Source organism: Pristiophorus japonicus, chromosome 7, assembly GCF_044704955.1.
Source record: "Pristiophorus japonicus isolate sPriJap1 chromosome 7, sPriJap1.hap1, whole genome shotgun sequence".
In the NCBI taxonomy this organism is placed as follows: domain Eukaryota; kingdom Metazoa; phylum Chordata; class Chondrichthyes; family Pristiophoridae; genus Pristiophorus; species Pristiophorus japonicus.
The window spans coordinates 73492112-73517045 of NC_091983.1; the positions used below are offsets into that span (position 1 = coordinate 73492112).

The following is a 24934-nucleotide window of genomic DNA, read 5'->3' on the forward strand; positions in this document are numbered from 1 at the left end:
GAATTGTGGTTTACTGCCATTGGGCCAAAGTTGTTTTTAAAAATTTACTTTGGAACTGTCATGGCTTTTGATGGGGAGACTAGTCTAACCAAGGGCAGAGGAGGTTGCTGATTGGGTTTACAAGTAGTTGGGCCTGTGAAAAGAATGTATCAAGTCACACAGATGTGGATGGTGTGACTTGTATAGCAGGCCCACATAAAGTGGAGAGTGCATCATTTCGACACTTGGACATGTTGAGTATACTCAAGGCTGAGATAAGGGAATCCAGGGATGTGGAGATAGGGCAGGAAAGTGGAGTTGTAGTTGAAGATCAGCCATGATCTTATTGAATAGTGGAGCAGGCTCAAGGGGCTATATGGCCTACTCCTAATTCTTATGTTATGTGGAGGGAGTGAGGCAGTGGAATGAGAAAGCTGGGCAGACTATTGGGCTTACCCATACAAATATGGTTTCTGGTTGAGAGAATAATACTTCAAAGAAATAGGCTGTTCCACAGTGACACTTGGTGACTTTCTATTCATCAATGATCAGACTCAACATTGTAAAACGCATTGCAACTGCTTTCAGGCTTGACCTTTGTAACTATTAGCTCACTATATCAGCTCTTTCAGCGGCTGAAACATTGAAAACCTTTAACACATTGCTACCTACAGGAATTATTGGTACTGCAAGTAAATATTGACACATTTATAATGCATTTTAGAAGAGCATAAGAATTAGGAGCAGGAGTAGGCCATTAGGCTCCTCGTGCCTGCTCTGCCATTCAGTGAGATCATGGCTGATCTTCTACCTCAACTCTACTTTCCTGCACTATTGCCATATCCCTTGATTCCCTTAATATCCAAAAATCTATCTATCTCTGTCTTGAATATACTGCAAGACTGAGCCTCCACAACCCTTTGGGTAGAGAATTCCAAAGATTCACCATTCTCTGAGTGAAGAAGTTTCTCCTCATCTCAGTCCTAAATGGCGGACCCCTTCTTCTGAGACTGTGACCCCTGGTTCTAGACTCCCCAGTAAGAGGAAACATCCTCCCTGTATCTACTCTGTCGATCTCTGTAAGAATTTTGTATATTTCAGTGAGATCGCCTCTCGTTCTTCTAAACTCTAGAGAATATATAGGTCTTGTCTACTCAATCTCTCCTCATAGGACAATTTCCCCCACCCAGGAATCAGTCTGGTGAACCTTTGTTGCACTCCCTCAATGGCAAGTATATCCTTCCTTGGGTAAGGAGACCAAAACTGTACACAATACTCCAGGTGCGGTTTCACCAGAGCCCTATATAATTGCAGTAAGATGTCTTTATTCTTAAACTCAAATCCTCTTGTAATAAATACCAACATTCCATTTGCTTTCTTAATTGCTTGCTGTACCTGCATGTTAACTTTCAGTGATTTGTGTACAAGGACACCCAGGTCCTTCTGAACACCAACATTTCCCAATTTCTCTCCATTTAAAAAAAAAAAATACTCTGCTTTTCTATTTTCCAACCAAAGTGTATAACTTTACATTTCTCCACATTATATCCATTTGCCATGTTCTTGCCCACTCACTTAGCCTGTCTATATCCCCTTGAAGTCTCTTTGCATCCTCCTCACAACTTATATTCTCACTTAGCTTTGTATCATCACAAACTTGGATATATTACATTTGGGCCCCTCATCCAAATCATTGCTATAGATTGTGAATAACTGGGGCCCAAGCACCGATTCTTGCGGCACCCGACTAGTTACAGGCTGCCAACCCGAAAATCTATCGTAGCCAACTCTCCGCTCATACCTATGCACTTTCCTTTGTTTAGATTTAAGACTCTAGTTTTGGATGTAACTAAATCACTTTCAAACTTAAATCTAAAATGTTATCATATTATGGTCACTCTTCCCTCAAGGCCCCTTTACTACAAGATTATTAATTAACCCTTTCTCATTGCATAATACTAGATCCAAAAAGCCTGTCTCTAGTTGGTTCCTCAACATACTTAGGTAGAAAACTATCTTGTATACATTCCATGAATTCATCCTCCACGCTATTACTGCAAATTTGATTTGCCCAGTCTATATGCGGACTAAAGTCTCCCATGATTATTGTATTAGCTTTGTTACATGGATCTCTAATTTCTTGATTTTTTTCTGTGCCCTACATTACCACTACTGTTTGGGGGCTTATTAACCACTCCCAGCAATGTTTTCTGCCCCTTGCTGCTTCTTGGCTCCACCCAAACTGATTCTACTTGATTTTCCGAGCTAAGATCCTTTTTCTCTACTGTCTTTATCCCATCCTTTATTATCAGGGCTACCCCTCATCCTTTTCCATTTTTCCTATCTCTTCTAAAAGTTAATATCCTGGAATATTTAGTTCTCAACCTTGCTCACTTTGCAACCATGTCTCAGTATTGGTTATTAGATGAAACGTGTTAATTTCTATCTGCGCTATTAATTCATCTATTTTGTTGTGAATGCTTCTCTCATTCAGATATAGTGCCTTTAGCTTTGACTTTTTTCTATTTCTCCCTGATGTCACCTTAGTCACTAATGCCCTATTACCTTTGTTACTTTCTCTCTCTCCCTCTCCCTGACCCACTCTGCTTATTTTTACCCAAAACTCTGCTCTGTTCTAGAGCTTTTACATTTCTCTTGCTGCTTTTAAATTGACTCTTTCCTGAAACCTCCCCCCGCCCCTCTTCACTAGTTTAAAGCCCTGTCTACTGCCCTAGTTATTCAATTCGCCAGGGCACTGGTTCCAGCCCGGTTCAAGTGGAGCCCGTCCCAATGGAACAGCTCCCTCTTTCCCCAGTACTGGTGTCAGTGCCCCATGAAGCAAATTCCGTGCCTCCCACACCACTCTGAGCCACGCATTTAACTTTCTAATCTGCTTATTCCTATACCAATTGGCATGTGGCTCAGATAACAATCCAGAGATTATTACCTTTTGAGGTTCTGCTTTTTAATTTGGACCCCAACTCCTCAAACTCTCAGCAGAACCTCATTCCTATGTTGTTGGTTCCGATGTGGACCACTGGATTCTCCCTCCTCCCACTCCAAGTTCTGCTCCAGCCGTGAGGAAATGTCTTTCACCCTGCCACACAACACAACCTTCGAAACTCCTGGTCGCGGCTGCAGAGAACAGTATCTATCCCTCTGACTATGCTGTCCCATACCACAACTACATTCCCTTTCACATCCCCCACTTGAATGACATCCTGCACCATGGTGTCATGGTCAGCCTGCTCATCCATCCTGCAGGCTTTTTCCTCATTCACACAGGCAGCAAAAACCTCATGCCCATTGGATAAGGACAAAGGCTGGGGCTCCTCCAGCATTGCACCTGGGGTCCCCTTACTTGCCTGAGTTGCAATCACACCCTCCTGTCCCTGACCATTATCATTGACAAGACTTTTTAATCTATTATCAAATGGAATGTTGAGACCCACTCAAAAGATTTTAATATATAATAGATTTGTTCTTGGGATGTGGGCTTTCCTGAGAAGGTGCTGGGTTGCCTTCTTGAACCACTGGTTCATAGCAATAGTTTTGACAACTGAATGGCTGGCTCATGCACTTCATTAAGAGTCAATCATGGACTATGGGACCTGGAGTCAAGTGGTATGAGTCAAATCGTTTCCTTCCCTGAAGGACATTAGTGAACCAGTTAGTTTTTTTTAATAATCTAGCAGCTTCCATGGTAATTCTTTCTGGTGCTGGCCCACAAATTACCAGATTTTGTTGAATTCACTTTCACAACTTGTCATGGTGCGATTGCTTGTCCAGCATCATAACTACAAAACTTGTATGCTTCTAGAAATAAAATGCACAGAAAGATTACTACACAACTTGCAATTTCATTTACAGCATACCTGTGTAGAGTTGTTTGGACTTTCACAAGCCTAACTGGCCTGCCTCTGTTTATTTAAGTTCTTTTTTTAATAAAAAATCAAATTTGTGATTTGAACATCCAACCTTGCTACCTGCAGATCCCAAATCTCAACCCAATGCCCACCATTTTGCAGGCCTTGGCACTGGGGACTACCTGGACCTATCTTTCCACACCTGCCGTCCTGACAGAGCCTGACCTCATCCTAGGCCTCTTTTCACTACTTTGTGATTATAATAAAAAAGATCACATTTTGAAATCTTTAAATATATTGTTTAATTTTTGTATTTTATTAATCTAGTACTGCAGAAGCTGTTTTGCAAGAAATGGATAATATCACAAGTAACATTCGGCAAAACAGAAGACCAGGAGAAGTGGAGCGTCTCAGGATGTGGACAGATACAGAGTTTGTGAGTATCTATTATTTTTGAATCAGCAGAGTGACCATTCTGAAGATGTAGCTCTCCATTAAAAAAAACCAAATATGATTTAACATTGTTGCCAGATTGCTGAAGTATTTGAATACTTAAAGCAGATGGTAAGTGGCAGAATGGAGAGTACTTTCCATCGACAAATACTCCACCATACATGCATATAATACTTAAAAAGAAAACTCCTACAGAAATTAATAACCTTTCCCAATGCAAAATGTCATTTCGGGACTTTAGACTCAGTGGGGAAGCTGCTCAGTTGATGTCAGAAAATGGACATTATAGGAGGAGACTTTAAATGTGATATACTTAGTGGCTAACATCACAGCAGTAGCTCTCTGCTGAGTATGGAGACCTGAAATGGTCGGCCTTTATCGTGGAGGAAAATGACACTTAAATTTAAGGAGTTTCTGATTTTTTTTGACTGGAGGAGCAGAATTTTTCTCTCCCTTTCCCCATCTTCTGCTTTAAGCTTAGACCTCCATTCTTAGGTCCCTGCGTTGTGATAGACAAGAGCAACGTGTCAGTACTTGTAGGTATATCGAACATGTTCTTTCTTATCACTTTTTTTAAAGAATGAGATTTATGCAGTTGTGTTTGGTGATACCTACAGAAGAATGAATCCTGAAGAACTGCATTTTCAAATCCTATTTTAGAATGTAACTGCATTTTCATGCATAGTCGGGCATCAAAAAAGTACTCTAGCATTTCTGCACTATTTCTATTGAGTAAATTTTAAAACTGTATCATCTGACAATTTTGATTGACTAACCCTAAAGTACTTCCCAAAAGAATTCAAATGTTAAAACAGTTTACTCCAATTGCTTGTATTGTTTTGTATGGTTTAAGGTTTCAGTTGGCGATGTGGATCAGATCAAAAGCTTAGACTGAAGTCTGTATTTAATACTGATGGCTTCCATATTCTGATCTGCTATTTCAGTTGCAGTTGGTTTACCCTGTTGTATACTGCTTCCTGCAGTGGACAGCCCCTGCCTAATAGAGGATCTAAGCACATAAACCCAAACCCTTACCCCTCACCCTAGTCCCAACCCTGCGAGTCCCACGAGTTCAGGCCTACCTCAATTTAATTTGTACACCTTGAGAGCCACCCAAGTTACAACTGCTTAATCAGCTTCTTGCTCACAGCATTTACTACCTAATCAAGTAACCACTTACAGCTGATTGCCTGCTAATTGCCAATGACCTGCAGTTATGCCTATATTCTTCTTGTTTTCAATATTGCTGCCTCACACATTTTCAACACAATTATAAACTCCTGCTCTGTTTACATGAGTATCACAGTACATGTTGTATGGCAAGCTACAGCATTGTCACTGAATATATTTAAAGTCTATTTTTCTTGAGCATAATGAGATCTGAGTGGTTAAATGCGCAGTCTGATGTGGTATTAAGCCATGTAGGGCAGGAATGTATAAGGTTTGATCCTAGTTTCTGCTGAGTTAACTGATTTCAGCCAAGGACATAGTAGGGATTGCAATTGATTTCCGCACTTGTGGGTTTGCGAGGGAAGCGAAAGAAAATCCAAAATAAATAGCCAGATCTCTGCTGGAAAGTGGAGTCTGCGCGCATGTGCAGTAGCTCCTGGCCCCCAGATTCTGTGTGTGTGCTGCAGGCTGTGTGGGAGGGGCCTGAAGCACGCCACTCCTAGCCCTGCTCAATAGGCCCCTGGAGCGGGTGACCGACTATGCGGAAGAGAAGGAGATCCTGAGCTCGGACCTGGAGACAGCAAACCAGAAAGGGAGAAGGAGCTGGCAAAAGTGACCATCAAGAAGGAAGATGCCGATTGCTCCCACTGACTGAGGCCATCGAGTGTTTCTTGGGACTGCCTCGGAGATGTTCAGAAAGGCGGGGTAGCAGGAAAGCAAAGAGATTGGGGACAAGATGTGAGTCGGATGGGACTTGGGCAGGCTCGTCTGTTTAATGTTGCCCCCTCTTCCACCCCCCACCCCCTCCCCTCCCGACTGCACTCACGACCCTATCCCTGGCCGAGTGGCCTGTTTATGTTTGCTACCTGTGTGTATGGGCTGCGTGTGCTTGTTGCTGTGTGCGCTGCTAGAGGGCTCCCGGTGCTCTCGAACGGATAGGTGCTGCAGTAGGTGAGAGGAACTTTTAATTTTTTATTTATTGATTTTTTAAAAAACTTTTATTTATTGATTTATCATTTATTATTGATGATGGTTCTTTATTTTTAATAGTGAAGGTGTTTCGTGCTCTCTCTCCTCCCTTCTTTCCCCCCCCCCCCCCCACTAATCTCTGGCTAGCTGCGCTGATTGCTTAACTCTACACAAGGTTTTTCCTGGCGCACAAAAGTGGACACTTACTACGTTCTAATTTAGTTTGGAGTATGTTTTCGCAGCTCAAACTTGCAAAACAGGTGTAAGTGGCTGGACACGCCCCCTTTTGGGAAAAAAACCTGAACTAAAAAGAAACTAAACTAACTCACTAGAACTGGAGCAAACTAAATTGCAATTTCTAGGATACTCCAAAAAAATAAGGAGCAAATCCAGTTAAAACTTGAGCCCATTGTATTGGATATGCAAGTGAATGTTTGTGATAGATAATATGAACTGTCTTATCTGTGGGTGTGGTGCATCTTTTGCTTCAGGAGGCTTTTACTCTACACAGCTCAATAATGGTCTCAGTACTGAAGCATATCAATTCTGGACAAAACTCTGCACAATTTATAAGAATGGAATCATAATGACAGTTTCAAGTCCTGGACAGTCAGTGCAGTTATCTGATTTTAAAAAGGTCTATTGCAATCATCAAGTTCTACATGCTGAAGCGTCAGCATTGCCATACTTAATATATATATTAAAGCATGTTGTTGATGTCGGGGAGAAAGGGAGTTGTTATGTCTCAAATAAAGTAATGTAACTGAGTACTGTAGACGTGAGTAAGTATGACCTTAGTTCCTTTATTCTAACTCGAGTGCTGGTACAGCATGGGAGGCCTGTTTATATACAGTGCTCCCAAGGGATGCTGGGATCCCTTGGGACTCCAACAGGTACGCCCTCTGGTGGCGGTATAATACTGGTTGCATAGGATTGCATACATAACAGGAGTGACTTCAGAATTGCAAATAGGTAGTACGGTACTTAAAATTGCTAAACTATTCAGGTAGGAATGTTCTGTTTTCTAACTTGATTACTGGAAAAAACGGCTTCCGCTTCTCCCCCGATCTATGTAATCAGCAGTTAGTCACAGGACTTAGATTTGTTTTCAGTGACTTGGGGTAGAAATAGCAGTTTAGAGAAGCACTCAAATGCCTCCAGCTTCCTGTCTTGAATTTTCAGGTTGCTGTGGAGCATCTGTTTTGAAGAAAGACTGACGACTTCGAACAACTCCAACATTGCTGGATTATTTGCTTGTTGATTTGTTTTTAGCTTCTCTAATTAAAACCATATTTTCTGCTTGCTAATGCTCAGCAGCAACTCTGATATGATGGTGATATGATATTTGGTCGCACTTGTGCTCGAAAGCTGCAGCACCATGGGAAAGATAAAAATAAAATAGTTGCCATTAATCTTAGTACATGAATGAAGCAAGAGCGGGCAGGGAAGTGGAGCTGAATCCATGATCAGATGAGCCATGATCTTATTGAATGGTGGAGCAGGCTCGAGGGGCCGTATGGCTTACTCCTGTTCCTATTTTCTATGTTCTTATGTTCTTCAGAGTCTAAATAAAGTGAAAACTAGCATGCTCATCAGGTCAGTCATTTATTTTCAATGGTTTGCCTTGAGTTCCAAGTATTAATTTAACGCATCCTTTTCTTAAATTAGCCATTTACTTGTGTTCATTGAACACAAACGACCAGGAGTCTCAAATTTTGACCGGAATTCACCAATTTCTGGACTTGTCCTATTGACCAATTAGGAATTTTCCCATCATGCTGCAGCTTCTGAGTGTGGACTTGCATCACACTAGTTATTTTGAGGCTCGGCTAATAGTTCTGGTCAGCACTCATGATTAAAAATTCTTTTTATTTCTGACGTTTAGATTAAATTGATTTAATAACAATATTCCAACAGTGATTTATTTCTACTTGACCTATGTTATTGGGAGTTTGAAGTAGTATAAATGATACAGCAATATTAACTTGTAAACATTTCTGAAATGTGTGCTTGTGTAACATTGTGTAATTTGGAAAAAATATGTACAACTTAATCATAGGAAAAAATATGTACAACTTAATCATAGGAAAACATGGATATGTATTCCCGTGTGAAGAGGAAAAGGAAACCTTTGAGAAGAAACATGTATGGAATGCCTATCCATGTTGAAGAAACTAGTGAAGGAGATGAAGAGGAGGAGGAGGAAGAGGAAGAAGAAGGAAGTGAAGGTATATCTTTTATTTGTCTAAAGTTTTCTAAATATTTTTAATTTGTTGATAGCTGTCATCTTTTGTCTTAACCCTGAATGATGAGCAATAAGAACAGGATTTTTATTGCAAGGAGCATTACTCCTTTCTCCTGTATTTTTGTGTCCAGAAACGTGAAGGAGAAACTGAGTGCAAGAATGGCTAGAGGGCATAATCTACTGATTTGTCCATGGGCCCATAGATAAAAAAATGACGTGATGGCCACAACTCTGCTCGTTACAGTGATGCAGCTGAGATCTGGAATTTGAGTGTGGGAGATCAAAACTGTTGTTGACAACTCTGGAGCAAGATGCTCCAATATATTGTATCAGCATCTATCTTCTTGTTTGTGGCACAATATTTGTTCATGTGGTACCTTTTTTTTGCCAGATAGTGGTGCTGTGAATAGTTCATTTGTTTCATTAAAAAAAATCATTCACGAGATGTGGGCGTCGCTGGCAAGGCCAGCATTTATTGCCCATCCTAATTGCTCTTGAGAAGGTGGTGGTGAGCCATCTTCTTGACAGTTCACCACCACCGCTGCAGTCGTGTGGTGAAGATACTCAGTGAAATTCTGGAAATTTTATGCACTGAGGATTTGGGCCTAACCCTTGCCAACTTTGACATCATTATAAATATATTTAAATCCGCTCTGAAGAATGCAGTCTTCTGTTTATGCATTGCTAAAAATAAATCACTACTCGTAATCATACTGTTGTAGCGGCACTAAAATCCAACATAGTAGTACTGGCAGTGCGATAGTGACATTCTATTGAAGAGTAGTCACCAGACACGTGTTCTCTCTCACTCTCTCTCATTCACCGCCCCACTCCCTCACCCACCCTCAATGTGGCCAAATTTGCAGATGATAAACTAGAAAGGGCGGTGGAATTGGAGGAGGCAGCTCAGAAATTATAGAATGAGTTGCACACAGTATGTGACTATACAGAACAATGCCAAATGAAATTTAATGCAGGCAAGTTTAAGGTGCTGTACATAAGTAGGAGAAATGGGTGACATGCATGTTCAGTGTTCATTAAAATACGCAAGCATGTACTGAAAGACACCCGACACTTTGGACATATTGAGCATCAAATCTACTATCCATTCAAAACAGCAATCAACAAGTCAATAGAATACTAAACTACTTGGTCAAAGCAGTAAATGCAAGTCACAAGAAGTCATGATTAAACTGTCCAGTACCCTGGTCAGACTGCATCTTATATACTACTGGGTCTATTTATTGTATATAGAAATGATCTGTTAACCAGAATGGTTTGATTAGTGAAGAGGTTGCATTTTTTTAATTTGTTCCTGGGTTGAGTGTTGCTGGCAAGGCCAGCATTTATTGTTCACCCCTAATTGCCGTTGAGAAGGTGGTGATGAGCCGCCGCCTTGAACCGTTGCAGTCCAGTGAAGGTACTCCCATAATACTGTTAGGGAAGGAGTTCCAGGATTTTGACCCAGCGACTGAAGGAACAGCGATGTATTTCCAAGGCTGGATGGTGTGTGACTTGGAGGTGATGGTGTTCCCACTTGCCTGCTGACCTTGTCCTTCTAGGTGGTAAAGATCGCGGGTTTGGGAGGTGCTGTCAAAGAAGCCTTGACGAGTTGCTGCAGTGCATCTTGTGGACGCTGGTGGTGGAGGGAGTGAATGTTTAAGGTGTTGGATGGGGTGTCAAATCAAGTGGGCTGCTTTGTCCTGGATGGTGTCGAGATTCTTGATTGTTGTTGGAGCTGCACTCATCCAGGTAAGTGGAGAGTATTCCATCACGCTGCTGAATTGTGCCTTTGTAGATGGTGAAAAGGCTTTGGGGAGTCAGGAGCTGAGTCACTCACCGTAGGATACCCAACCTCTGACCTCTTATAGCCATAGTATTTATGTGGCTGGTCTAGTTAAGTTTCTGGTCAATGGTGACCCCCAGGATGTTGATGATGGGGGATTCGATAGTTATGCCGTCGAATGTCAAGGGGCGGTGGTTAGACTCTTGCTTGTTGGAGATGGTCATTGCCTGGCATTTGTGTGGCACGAATGTTACTTTAATGTCGTCCAGGTTTTGCTGCATGTGGGCATGAACTGCTTCATTATCTGAGGAGATGCAAATGGAACTGAACACTGCAGTCATCAACGAACATCCCCACCTCTGATATTATGATAGAGGGAAGGTCATTGATGAAGCAGGTGATGGTTGGGCTGAGGATACTGCTCTGAGGAATGTCTGCAGCAACATTCTGACGCTAAGATGACTAAGGCTCCAACAAGATTTCGTGCTAGGTATGACTGCAGCCAGTGGAGAGTTTTTTCCCCGATTCCCATTGACTTCAATTTTACTAGGGCTCCTTGATTGCCTCACTTGGTCAAATGCTGCCAGGCACTCTTGCCTTGCCGCTGGAATTCAGTTCTTTTATCCATGTTTGGACCTAGGTTGTAATGAGGTCTGGAGCCGAGTGGTCCTGGCAGAACCCAAACTGATCAGGTTATTGGTGAGTAAGTGCTTCTTGATAGCACTGTCGATGAACCTTCCATCACTTTGCCAATGATTGAGAGTAGACCGAAGGTGCAATAATTGGCTGGATTGGATTTATCCTGCTTTTAGTGGACAGGACATATCAGGATATTTTTCCACATTGTTGGGTAGATGCCAATGTTGTAGCTGTATTGGAACAGCTTGGTTAGAGGTATGGCTAGTTCTGGAGCAAAGTCTTCAGCCCGACAGCCTGAAGACTTTGCTGTATCTAGTTCGTTCAGCCGTATATTGCTATCCCATGGAGTGATTCGAATTGGCTGAAGGCTGGCTTCTGTGATGGGTACCTTGGGAGAAGGCTGAGATGGAACATGTTCTTATGTTCTTATCCACTTGGCACTTCTAGCTGAAGATGATTGCAACGCTTCAGCCTTGTCTTGTACACTCGTGTGCTGGGCTCCGCCATCATTGAAGATGGGGATATTTTTAGAACCTACTCCTCCTGTTAGTTTAATTGTTCACCACCGTTCGTGAATATATGTGGCAGGACTGCAGAGCTTTGATCTGATCCATTAGTTGTGGGATTGCTTAACTCTGTAGCATGTTGCTTCTGCTGTTTAGCATGCATGTATTGCAGCTTCTCCAGGTTGGCACCTCATTTTTAGGTACGCCTGGTGCTGCTCCTGGCATGTTCTTCTGCACTCATCATTGAAACAGAGTTGGTCGCCTGGCTTAACATTAATGGTAGAGTGAGGGATATGTTGGGCCTTGAGGTTGCAGATTGTGGTGGAATACAATTCTGCTACTGAAGATAGCCCACAGTGCCTCCATGGATGCCCAGTTTGGAGCTGCTAGATCTGTTCTGAATCTATCCTATTTGGCACGGTGGTAATGCCACAAAAACATGATAGAGGGTGTCTTTAGTGTGAAAACGGGACTTCGTCTCCACAAGGACTATGCGGTGGTCACTGCTATCAATACTGCCATGGACAGATGCATCTGCGATGGGTAGATTAATGAGGGTTCGGCCTGACTCTGCGCAGGGGCAAACGTCGTCCGCGTACTGTAGTTCGATGAGAGGATGGGACGACCTTGGATCTAGCCTGGAGGTGGCGAAGGTTGAACAGGTTCCGCATGCCCGACACGAGACTCCCTAAGCAAGCGCTCTACTCGGAACTCCTACACGGCAAGCGAGCCCTAGGTGGGCAGATGAAACGTTTCAAGGACACCCTCGGAGCCTCCTTGCAACATCCCCACCGGCACCTGGGAGTCCCTGGCCCAAGATGGCCCAAAATGGAGGAAGAGCATCCGGGAGGGTGCTGAGCACCTTGAGGCTCGCCGCCGAGAGCATGCAGAAATCAAGCGCAGAAAGCAGGAGTAGTGTGCGGCAAACCAGGCTTCCCCGTCCACTCTCTTTCCTTCAACCACTGTCTGCCCCACCTGTGACAGAGACTGTAATTCCCGCATTGGACTGTACAGCTACCTGAGAACTCACTTTTAGAGGGAAGCAAGTCTTCCTTGATTTCGATGGACTGTCTATGATGATGATGAGGGTGAGAGCTAAGTAGGTTTTTCCCCTCATGTTGGTTCTCTCGCCACCTGCCGCATGCCCAGTCTGGCAGCTATGTCCTCCTTGACTCGTTCAATAGTGATGCCAGTCTTGGTGATGGACATTGAAGTCCCCCACCCAGAGTACATACTGTGCTCTTGCTACCCTCTGTGTGTTCAACATGGAGGAGCACTGATTCATCAGCTGAGGCAGGGCAGTAGGAGCTTTCCTTGTCCATGCTTGACCTGAAGTAATGTGATAATGTTGAGGACTTCCAAGGCCACTCCCTCCTGGCCGTATACCACTGTGCCGCCATCTCTGTTGGGTCTGTCCTGCCGATGGGACAGGACATACCCACGGATTGTGATGGAGGAATCTGGGACATTGGCTGAAAGGTATGATTCTGTGAGTATGACTGTCAGGCTTGACTAGTCTGAGGTACAGCTCTCCCAATTTTGGCACAAGTCCCCAGATGTTAGTGAGGAGGACTTTGCAGTATCGACTGGGTTGGTTGTGCTATTGTCATGTCTGAAGCCAGTGCCTAGTTTGATGCTGGGTGGTCTGTCCAGTTTTTTATTCTTATTGTTTTCTGCAGCGATTTTGTACAACTAAGTGGCTTACTAGGCCATTTCTGAGGGCAGTTATGAGTGAACCATATTGCTGTGGGTCTGGAGTCATATATGGGCCAGACCAGGTAAGGATGGCAGATTTCCTTCACTAAAGGACATTTGTGAAATAGATGGGTTTTTAACAACAATCCAGTAGTTTCATGGACCCCAGTATAATTTAATAGTACATATTTAATTCCAATTAAACACTTTTTTTTGTATTTATCAACCACATGAAACAGCGTTTAACATCTGTATTTAAGGAACATAACAGTTTGTCATCATCAAATCTATGTTCTTGATCTATTGCTTAGTAAAGTGGAAAGATGTAGTAATCTGTACTTTGCAACAAATTAATCAAATGAGTAATATCTGCCAAGAATTAAAAATAAGTTATTAACACTTAAAATGGTAGCATTTTTTGTATTAATCATATGCCTTTTCCTGTTCTGTAGATTAAGGGATAATTAGTATGTGTCTTTAATTCCAAGCAAAACAAAATGTTTGGTATTACCAATGATTATTACATAACCAAATTGATAGTTGCAGTAATAAAATACATATTGATCTTTATTATTTGTGTTTTAATAGAATCTCAGGAAGAAGAGGAAGATGGAGATGAAGTAGAAGAGGCTGAAGAAAATGACAGACCGTACAACCTGAGGCAACGGAAGGCTGTACAAAGATACCAAGCACCTCCAATAGGTAAAAGTGGCAAAGTAGTTTCTGTTTTTACTTGAAATACTGTAATGGTCACAGACTCAATAATGTTCCTCTTCATCCTCATCGCACTACTAAATATTTTTCCATTAATTATTTATTTGAAACATCCTAAATATCTGTTTTGACACACTAACGTCAGTGTCATGCACTAATCCAGATTTTAATAAAATTATTTAGTAACTTTCTCAAGTTTTTTTTAGAGCATATTTGTTTCTAGTTGTGAAAGATGCAGTAAATCCATAAAATTTTCTACTTAAAATGACAATTATGAAAATTAACCTTCTGAAAATGGCATTTTTATAAAGTTGCGGGTAAAAGGTTCAGCAATAAACAGAAAATACTGCATTCATTTTGCATAAGAACACTTCATAAATTGTTTCAAAGATTTGTGTGCCCAATGTCTGTGTTATAAGGCATTGTTGTACCCAAGCTAACAATTCTTTAAGTGCAGGAATTGATTTGTGTTTTTAGAGCCTGTTCATCGGCGACAAAGACAAAGCACACTATTTGATACTCTCAGATCTCCTGCAAGAAGGAGTCACATCAGGTAAAATCACTCAAAAATACAATTTAAAAAAATATATTAAGTGGCAGTCTCAATTGTTAAATTTAGTTTTGGTTTATAGATAACGGTGAATTTCTTTTGGCTTTTTGTGTTTGGCTGCATAGATAGCAGATGAGTGGGAGCATTTTCAGGGAGCATCTGAACATATGGAAATTACAAACAGGAAAAGACAATCTGGTCCATTAAGGCTGCCCCACAAACCTGTTTTCAATTCTAGGCCTAGATAGCTTAACTTTTTTTCTGTTTTTTAAAAGGAGAAAGAAGCATGCAATCCACAGCAGTGACACCACCTCGTCGTCTGATGAAGAACGTTTTGAAAGAAGAAAATGCAAAAGCATGGCTCGAGCCAGAAACAGGTGAAGCATATCAACATAGATCTTTACTCATGATTTTAAAAGATCTGGCCATTAGTGTGCTTTTGCATGATTTAAAGGAACTGACATAATCTTGTGCATGCTGTCAAATCAAAGTATTTTAAATAGGAATTACATTAGATTATAATTTATACAACTTGTTGGAAGGTATTTGTTCAGTTTGTGAATGTGCAAATCAAAAAACTAGTTAACTATTTTCCTCTCTATTATATTTAAGTTTTTTTGAGCAATTATGCTGGTGTACAAGTCAAGTTTACCTAGAATCTGTTGTGCTATTATTGTATGCAAAAAGTTTAGTCTGTGCATCAGTTTTCAGAAAAGTAAGGGTGATGTGGTATGTGTGATCCCTAGAATTGGAACTAGTTCAAATTGATGGGATTGCCCTTGTCTATTGGGCAGTCTCATAAGAACATAAAACATAAGAATTAGGAACAGGAGTAGGCCATCTAGCCCCTCGAGCCTGCTCTGCCATTCAACAAGATCGTGGCTGATCTGGCTGTGGACTCAGCTCCACTTACCCGCCCGCTCCCCATAACCCTTAATTCCCTTATTGGTTAAAAATCTATCTACCTGTGATTTGAATACATTCAATGAGCTAGCCTCCACTGCTTCCCTGGGCAGAGAATTCCACAGATTCACAACCCTCTGGGAGAAGAAATTCTTCTCAACTCGGTTTTAAATTGGCTCCCCCGTATTTTGAGGCTGTGCCCCGCAGTTCTAGTCTCCCCGACCAGTGGAAACAACCTCTCTGCCTCTATCTTGTCTATCCCTTTCATTATTTTAAATGTTTCTATAAGATCACCCCTCATCCTTCTGAACTCCAATGAGTCTACTCAATCTATCATCATAAGGTACTCCAGATGCGGCCTCATCAATACCCTGTACAGTTTCAGCAGGACCTCCCTGCTTTTGTACTGCATCCCTCTCGCAATGAAGGCCAACATTCCATTCGCCTTCCTGATTACCTGCTGCACCTGCAAACTAACTTTTTGGGATTCATGCACAAGGACCCCCAGATCCCTCTGCACCGCAGCATGTTGTAATTTCTCCCGATTCAAATAATATTCCCTTTTACTGTTTTTTTTTCCCCAAAGTGGATGACCTCACATTTTCCGACATTGTATTTCATCTGCCAAACCTTAGCCCATTCGCTTAACCTATCTAAATCTCTTTGCAGCCTCTCTGTGTCCTCTGCACAACCCACTTTTCCACTAATCTTTGTGTCATCTGCAAATTTTGTTACACTACACTCTGTCCCCTCTTTCAGTTCATCTATGTATATTGTAAACAGTTGTGGTCCCAGCACCGATCCCTGTGGCACACCACCAACCACCGATTTCTAACCTGAAAAGGACCCATTTATCCCGACTCTCTGCTTTCTGTTAGTTAGCCAATTCTCTATCCATGCTAATACATTTCCTCTGACTCCGTGTACTTTTATCTTCTGCAGTAACCTTTTGTGTGGCACCTTATCGAATGCCTTTTGGAAATCCAAATAAACCACATCGATCGGTACACTTCTATCCACCATGCTCGTTATATCCTCAAAGAATTCCAGTAAATTAGTTAAACATGATTTCCCCTTCATGAATCAATGTTGCGTCTGCTTGATTGCACTATTCCTATCTAGATGTCCCATTATTTCTTCCTTAATGATAGCTTCAAGCATTTTCCCCACTACAGATGTTAAACTAACCGGCCTATAGTTACCTGCCTTTTGTCTGCCCCCTTTTTTAATCAGAGGCGTTACATTAACTGCTTTCCAATCCGATGGCACCTCTCCAGAGTCCAGAGAATTTTGGTAGATTATAAGCAATGCATCTGCTATAACTTCCGCCATCTCTTTTAATACCCTGGGATGCATTTCATCAGGACCAGGGGACTTGTCTACCTTGAGTCCCATTAGCCTGTCCAGCACTACCCCCCACCCTAGTGATAGTGATTGTCTCAAGGTCCTCCCTTCCCACATTCCCGTGACCAGCAATTTTTGGCATGGTTTTTGTGTCTTCCACTGTGAAGACGGAAGCAAAATAATTGTTTAAGGTCTCAGTCATTTCCACATTTCCCATTATTAAATCCCCCTTCTCATCATCTAAGGGACCAACATTTACTTTAGTCACTCTTTTCCGTTTTATATATCGGTAAAAGCTTTTACTATCTGTTTTTATGTTTTGCGCAAGTTTACTTTCGTAATCCAGTTCCTATCAGTATGGTTCCTTGCTCTTAAGGCAGCACTAATTGCAATCTTACTCGCACAGACCACAGGATGGCTGGTGTACTGTACAAAATGGACAGTGATGCACTGTTGATAGAGGAATTCCACCTGAGATTGGAGCAAAATAGAGCACTTTTAACCTGTGTCTAACTACTATATTTCAGGTAAACCCCAAACTCCAAGTCTTTTATGGCATAGTTCAAGACGCAGGTAAAGAATAGGTTGAACAGAACTGGAGCGAGTACACAACCTTGTTTCACTCCATTTGAGATGGCATAAAAGACTTGGAGTTTGGGGTTTGCCTGAAATAGCGATTAGATGGTTCACTGTTCGACCTCTGCCGCCTTGCTGCAAAGACCAAAGTACAGAAATGACTCATCCTAGAGGCACTTTTTGCTGACGACTGCGCCCTTGTGGCACACAAGGAGAGTGACCTACAATTCATACTCAGCAAATTTGCTGAGGCAACAGAATTGTTTGGCCTAACTATCAGCCTTAGTAAAACCGAGGTTCTCTATCAGCCTGCCCCTGGCACCACAGCACCTGCTCCGACAGTCTTCATCGGCAGAGGACAGCTTCAGGTACCTTGGCAGCACCATATCAAGTGATGGGTCCTTGGACAAGGAGATTGATGCAAGGATCTGTAAAGCCAGCCAGGCACTTGGTCGCTTGCGCACTAAGGTGTTGAGTCACCACCACATCCGACTGTCAACTAAACTGTTGGTGTATAGAGCAGTCGTTCTCTCATCTCTCCTTTATGGATGAGAGACCTGGACACCATACAGGCGTCACATCAAAATTTGGAAGCTTTCCATATGCGCAGTCTCAGATCTATACTCCACATACGCTGGCAAGACCGGGTGTCAAACTTTGAGGTTCTGGAGAGAGCACAATCAACTAGCATCGAGGTGATGATCATGTGAGCCCAGTTCCTGTGGGCTGGACATGTCATCCGCATGGATGAGTCAAGGATCCCTCGTCAGCTTCTTCACGGCGAGCTCTGTGAAGGTCGAAGACACCAGGGGCGCCCCTGCAAGCGCTATAAAGATTGCATTAAGGCTAACCTCCAGTACTGTGGCATCTGACCAAAGGACCTCGTGAATACTGCAGCTAATAAAATCCAGTGGCGAACCCTCACGAGGACTGCCTGCCAGACCTTCGAAGAAAGCCAATGTCAACGTCTGTGGGACACTAGAGATAGACGACATCAGATGGCAGTACTGTCAGCATCAGGCACATCGAACTTCCCTTGTCCGACGTGCAAGAGACTATGTGCATCCAGAATTGGCCTATACAGCCACTTGAAGACACATGCCATTGATGATTAGCACATCAACGCCTTTGTTGGATATGACAGACTACCAAGAAACTACTATACCGGATGAGAGTGGTTGATGTTGGCATTTGATGCACAAAACGGCAAAGCGTTCATTTCCCAGCAGCAGAATGTCTCATCTTGATGAGCAGTACAGTGTAAAGTAAAATTTAAAAAGAAAACTTTAAAAATAAAACTAAGAATTTGAAAGTTTTGAGAAAAATGGTAACCAATGCGGCGTTGTATTTACTAAACAGGTGTCTTCCGATGAACATTAGAACAGAAGATTTAACGAGTGAAATCCTTAGGGAACGTGTCAAAGTTGGTGCTAGTCTGGCTGATGTCGATCCGATGCACTTAGACGCATCAGTAAGTATACTGTCTATAAAAAAAAAAATACTCTCGTACAAAATTGTTGCACAATATTTTGTTCCAGTGTAACATCAGCTTCATGTGAGTTCAGAATTTTGTGCAATATATTGCAGCATAGTTGGTCAGCACAGGAAAGTGCAAGACCAGGAAGGACTCCTGATCAGATCCAAAAACTAACTCCTTACAGTTGTCCAATCCTTTAAATTTTCATCCATTTTCCCTTAAATCTTTCACACTATCTTTCTCTCCTACTTTGCTCGTCAGTCCATTCCACACATTCAGCACCCTCTTCATATAAAGTACTCTTTTTTTTTAAAGCTTGAATCTGTGTCCCCTGGTTCTGGATTTTGTGACAGTTTCCGACATATCGGGGTTCAATTTATCTATTCCTTTAAATATTTAAATAATATCTCCTATGAACCTACTCGCCAGAGTAAACATTCCCAGTTTTTCCAGATTCATTAAGCTAGATATCAGTTTGGCTGCCCTTTTCTGCACTGCCTTCTGTGCCTGGATGTTATTACTGTGCTACATTGCTCAGAACTATACAAAGTATGCCAGTCATGGCAATGGCATTGACATTGGTTGTACAGATTCATTATCGCTGTATGCGATGCTGTGTTTTACTATGTTAAAGATGCTATGTAATGCAAGTTGTTGGTCTGTCCTATCCCTCTGGCTATACTTATCAATCAGTTAGCTTTCCTTGATTTTGATATACAGTGTTGTTGGGTTTCAATGAGCTATTCACTAATACTCCCAGAATGCTCTCATTTATTGCGTCCTATAGCTTCGAACTAGTTACTTTATATTCCCATTATTTATTCCCTAGTCTCATTGCCTTACAGTCCTTCACCTTAAATGCCATTTGTCATCCATTAGCCTACTTCCAACTTCTCCAGATCTGTGTATTTGGTTTGCCACTTCGTCGTTGTTTTAAAATCTTCCCTCCTCCCAAATTTGGTGTCAGTAGCTTCATTTCTGTCCACCGCAACAAATTATTTTAAATATACACTATACACTTTATGGCCCACACTTGACCAGCTGCACTCTGCTAGTAAGATGTTCTTTCTTGGTGCACTCATAAGAGTCTTCAAGTGGGCTGCAAGCTGATGTGCACTGTCCCACTGATGAGAGTTGGTTCTGCCTTAGAAAAAGCTTCTCATTGGTGACAATACAGATAATATTGTTCAACTATAATGACCATTACCTTCTTGGGTCTTTAAACTGACGTTTCTAATTGATCATAAAAAAGTGGCTACAGGCCGAATGCTTCGAACAGTAATTGGAGTGGCAGATCAGTGAGCTAGAGTTGAGGGTTGTCTCATGAACCCTCCAGTTCATGATTGGCAAATTTGTCTGCATTCTTCCTTACAAATCTCCTGGTCAGAAGCCAGAGATTAAGGGTTTAATTTTCCCCAAAGCATTTTTTTGGCGTACTTCAAGAGTTACGCCTTTTTTTTTTTGCGGGGGGGGCCCCCAAGTGCGCGCCCAAAAAAATTCTACGCTTCCCCATTAGATTTCTTCATTTTGGCCTGGCGTAACCCGACCTTTAGTTTTGCGGGTGGAGCCTTCATCTGTGCCAAAAAGATCGGGCTACCATGGTAACCCGATGTGAGCTGAGGCTGTAAAGTGAAGCATATAGCCAGCTCCCAACACATTAAAAGAATTGAAAAACACATAACAGCAACTTACCTCCAACCCTGCCGGTAGGGCTTGCCGACCCATTCTCTATCCCCACCGATTTGACTCTCCGATCTCTCGATCTCGATATCTCTCTCTCTCTCTCTCTCTCTCTCGATATCTCTATCTCTCGATATATCTCGATCTCGATATCTCTCTCTCGCCCTCTCGATCGATCTCGATCGATCTCGAAATATCTCTCTCTTGAAATCTCTCTCTCTCGAAATATATCTCTCTCTCTCTCAATATATCTCTCTCTCTCTCAATATATCTCTCTCTCTCGAAATATATCTCTCTCTCTCTCAATATATCTCTCTCTCTCGAAATATATCTCTCTCTCGAAATATATCTCTCTCTCGAAATATATCTCTCTCTCGAAATATATCTCTCTCTCGATATATCTCTCTCTCGATCTCGATAGGTCCAAGTCAGCATGGATTTGTGAAAGGGAAATCATGCTTGACAAATCTTCTGGAATTTTTTGAGGATGTTTCCAGTAAAGTAGACAAGGGAGAACCAGTTGATGTGGTATATTTGGACTTTCAGAAGGCTTTCGACAAGGTCCCACACAAGAGATTAATGTGCAAAGTTAAAGCACATGGGATTGGGGGTAGTGTGTTGACGTGGATTGAGAACTGGTTGTCAGACAGGAAGCAAAGAGTAGGAGTAAATGGGTACTTTTCAGAATGGCAGGCAGTGACTAGTGGGGTACCGCAAGGTTCTGTGCTGGAGTCCCAGCTGTTTACATTATACATTAATGATTTAGACGAGGGGATTAAATGTAGTATCTCCAAATTTGCGGATGACACTAAGTTGGGTGGCAGTGTGAGCTGCGAGGAGGATGCTATGAGGCTGCAGAGTGACTTGGATAGGTTAGGTGAGTGGGCAAATGCATGGCAGATGAAGTATAATGTGGATAAATGTGAGGTTATCCACTTTGGTGGTAAAAACAGAGAGACAGACTATTATCTGAATGGTGACAGATTAGGAAAAGGGGAGGTGCAACGAGACCTGGGTGTCATGGTACATCAGTCATTGAAGGTTGGCATGCAGATACAGCAGGCGGTTAAGAAAGCAAATGGCATGTTGGCCTTCATAGTGAGGGGATTTGAGTACAGGGGCAGGGAGGTGTTGCTACATTTGTACAGGGCCTTGGTGAGGCCACACCTGGAGTATTGTGTACAGTTTTGGTCTCCTAACTTGAGGAAGGACATTCTTGCTATTGAGGGAGTGCAGCGAAGATTCACCAGACTGATTCCCGGGATGGTGGGACTGATCTATCAAGAAAGACTGGATCAACTGGGCTTGTATTCACTGGAGTTCAGAAGAATGAGAGGGGACCTCATAGAAACATTTAAAATTCTGACGGGTTTAGACAGGTTAGATGCAGGAAGAATGTTCCCAATGTTGGGGAAGTCCAGAATCAGGGGTCACAGTCTAAGGATAAAAGGGGTAAGCCATTTAGGACCGAGATGAGGAGAAACTTCTTCACCCAGAGAGTGGTGAACCTGTGGAATTCTCTACCACAGAAAGTAGTTGAGGCCAATTCACTAAATATATTCAAAAGGGAGTTAGATGAAGTCCTTACTACTAGGGGGATCAAGGGGTATGGCGAGAAAGCAGGAAGGGTGTACTGAAGTTGCATGTTCAGCCATGAACTCATTGAATGGCGGTGCAGGCTAGAAGGGCTGAATGGCCTACTCCACCTATTTTCTATGTCTATGTTTCTATGATCTCTCGATCTCTCTCTCCCTCGATCTCTCTCTCCCTCGATCTCTCTCTCCCTCGATCTCTCTCTCCCTCGATCTCTCTCTCCCTCGATCTCTCTCTCCCTCGATCTCTCTCCCTCCCTCGATCTCTCTCTCTCCCTCGATCTCTCTCTCTCCCTCGATCTCTCTCTCTCCCTCGATCTCTCTCTCTCCCTCGATCTCTCTCTCTCCCTCGATCTCTCTCTCTCCCTCGATCTCTCTCTCTCCCTCGATCTCTCTCGCTCCCTCGATCTCTCTCGCTCCCTCGATCTCTCTCGCTCCCTCGATCTCTCTCGCTCCCTCGATCTCTCTCGCTCCCTCGATCTCTCTCGCTCCCTCGATCTCTCTCGCTCCCTCGATCTCTCTCGCTCCCTCGATCTCTCTCGCTCCCTCGATCTCTCTCGCTCCCTCGATCTCTCTCGCTCCCTCGATCTCTCTCTCTCCCTCGATCTCTCTCTCTCCCTCGATCTCTCTCTCTCCCTCGATCTCTCTCTCTCCCTCGATCTCTCTCTCTCTCCCTCGATCTCTCTCTCTCTCCCTCGATCTCTCTCTCTCTCCCTCGATCTCTCTCTCTCTCCCTCGATCTCTCTCTCTCTCCCTCGATCTCTCTCTCTCTCCCTCGATCTCTCTCTCTCTCCCTCGATCTCTCTCTCTCTCTCCCTCGATCTCTCTCTCTCTCTCCCTCGATCTCTCTCTCTCCCTCGATCTCTCTCTCTCCCTCGATCTCTCTCTCTCCCTCGATCTCTCTCTCTCCCTCGATCTCTCTCTCTCCCTCGATCTCTCTCTCTCCCTCGATCTCTCTCTCTCCCTCGATCTCTCTCTCTCCCTCGATCTCTCTCTCTCCCTCGATCTCTCTCTCTCCCTCGATCTCTCTCTCTCCCTCGATCTCTCTCTCTCCCTCGATCTCTCTCTCTCCCTCGATCTCTCTCTCTCCCTCGATCTCTCTCTCTCCCTCGATCTCTCTCTCTCCCTCGATCTCTCTCTCTCCCTCGATCTCTCTCTCTCCCTCGATCTCTCTCTCTCCCTCGATCTCTCTCTCTCCCTCGATCTCTCTCTCTCCCTCGATCTCTCTCTCTCCCTCGATCTCTCTCTCTCCCTCGATCTCTCTCTCTCCCTCGATCTCTCTCTCTCCCTCGATCTCTCTCTCTCTCTCCCTCGATCTCTCTCTCTCTCTCCCTCGATCTCTCTCTCTCTCTCCCTCGATCTCTCTCTCTCTCTCCCTCGATCTCTCTCTCTCTCTCCCTCGATCTCTCTCTCTCTCTCCCTCGATCTCTCTCTCTCTCTCCCTCGATCTCTCTCTCTCTCTCCCTCGATCTCTCTCTCTCTCTCCCTCGATCTCTCTCTCTCTCTCCCTCGATCTCTCTCTCTCTCTCCCTCGATCTCTCTCTCTCTCTCCCTCGATCTCTCTCTCTCTCTCCCTCGATCTCTCTCTCTCTCCCTCGATCTCTCTCTCTCTCCCTCGATCTCTCTCTCTCCCTCGATCTCTCTCTCTCCCTCGATCTCGCTCTCTCCCTCGATCTCGCTCTCTCCCTCGATCTCGCTCTCTCCCTCGATCTCGATCTCTCCCTCGATCTCGATCTCTCCCTCGATCTCGATCTCTCCCTCGATCTCGATCTCTCCCTCGATCTCGATCTCTCCCTCGATCTCGATCTCTCCCTCGATCTCGATCTCTCCCTCGATCTCGATCTCTCCCTCGATCTCGATCTCTCCCTCGATCTCGATCTCTCCCTCGATCTCGATCTCTCCCTCGATCTCGATCTCTCCCTCGATCTCGATCTCTCCCTCGATCTCGATCTCTCCCTCGATCTCGATCTCTCCCTCGATCTCGATCTCTCCCTCGATCTCGATCTCTCCCTCGATCTCGATCTCGATCTCGATCTCTCCCTCGATCTCGATCTCTCCCTCGATCTCGATCTCTCCCTCGATCTCGATCTCTCCCTCGATCTCGATCTCTCCCTCGATCTCGATCTCTCCCTCGATCTCGATCTCTCCCTCGATCTCGATCTCTCCCTCGATCTCGATCTCTCCCTCGATCTCGATCTCTCCCTCGATCTCGATCTCTCCCTCGATCTCGATCTCTCCCTCGATCTCGATCTCTCCCTCGATCTCGATCTCGATCTCGATCTCGATCTCGATCTCGATCTCGATCTCTCCCTCGATCTCGATCTCGATCTCGATCTCTCCCTCGATCTCGATCTCGATCTCGATCTCTCCCTCGATCTCGATCTCTCTCTCGATCTCTCTCTCTCTCTCCCTCGATCTCTCTCTCTCGATCTATCTCTCTCTCGATCTCCATTTGGCCGAAGGGCTTGCCGATTCACTCTCCCGCCCCTAGCCCAGGCTGAGTCGTCTCCCGGACTGCTCCCCCACCCGTAGCCCAGGCCCAAGGGCTTGCCGGTGCATGCTCCCGCCCCTAGCCCTAGCCGAAGGGCTTGCCGGTGTGCTCTCCCGCCCCTAGCCCAGGTCTAGTGGCTTCCTGGTGCGTGCTCTCGCCCCAACCCAGGCCGACTGGCCTCCCGGTCCGTTCCCTAGCCCAGGCCGACTGGCCTCCCAGTCCGCTCCCCCACCCCGGGCCGACTGGCCTCCTCCCTCTCAGCCCCAGCACCTAACTACACCCGAAAGGCTTCCCCCCCA

General features: G+C 43.9%; 1 protein-coding gene across 1 annotated transcript in view; it reads left to right on the forward strand.

The window, feature by feature from the left end:
- atad2b (ATPase family AAA domain containing 2B) overlaps nucleotides 1–24934 on the forward strand; it is a 177420-nt gene that overhangs the window by 69047 nt on the left and 83439 nt on the right. Inside the window, exons 5-10 of the mRNA XM_070884187.1 lie at nucleotides 4173–4281; nucleotides 8524–8665; nucleotides 13897–14010; nucleotides 14500–14575; nucleotides 14848–14949; nucleotides 18755–18866. Of these exons, the coding sequence (XP_070740288.1) occupies nucleotides 4173–4281; nucleotides 8524–8665; nucleotides 13897–14010; nucleotides 14500–14575; nucleotides 14848–14949; nucleotides 18755–18866 (655 nt within the window). The remainder of the gene's footprint in view (nucleotides 1–4172; nucleotides 4282–8523; nucleotides 8666–13896; nucleotides 14011–14499; nucleotides 14576–14847; nucleotides 14950–18754; nucleotides 18867–24934) is intronic.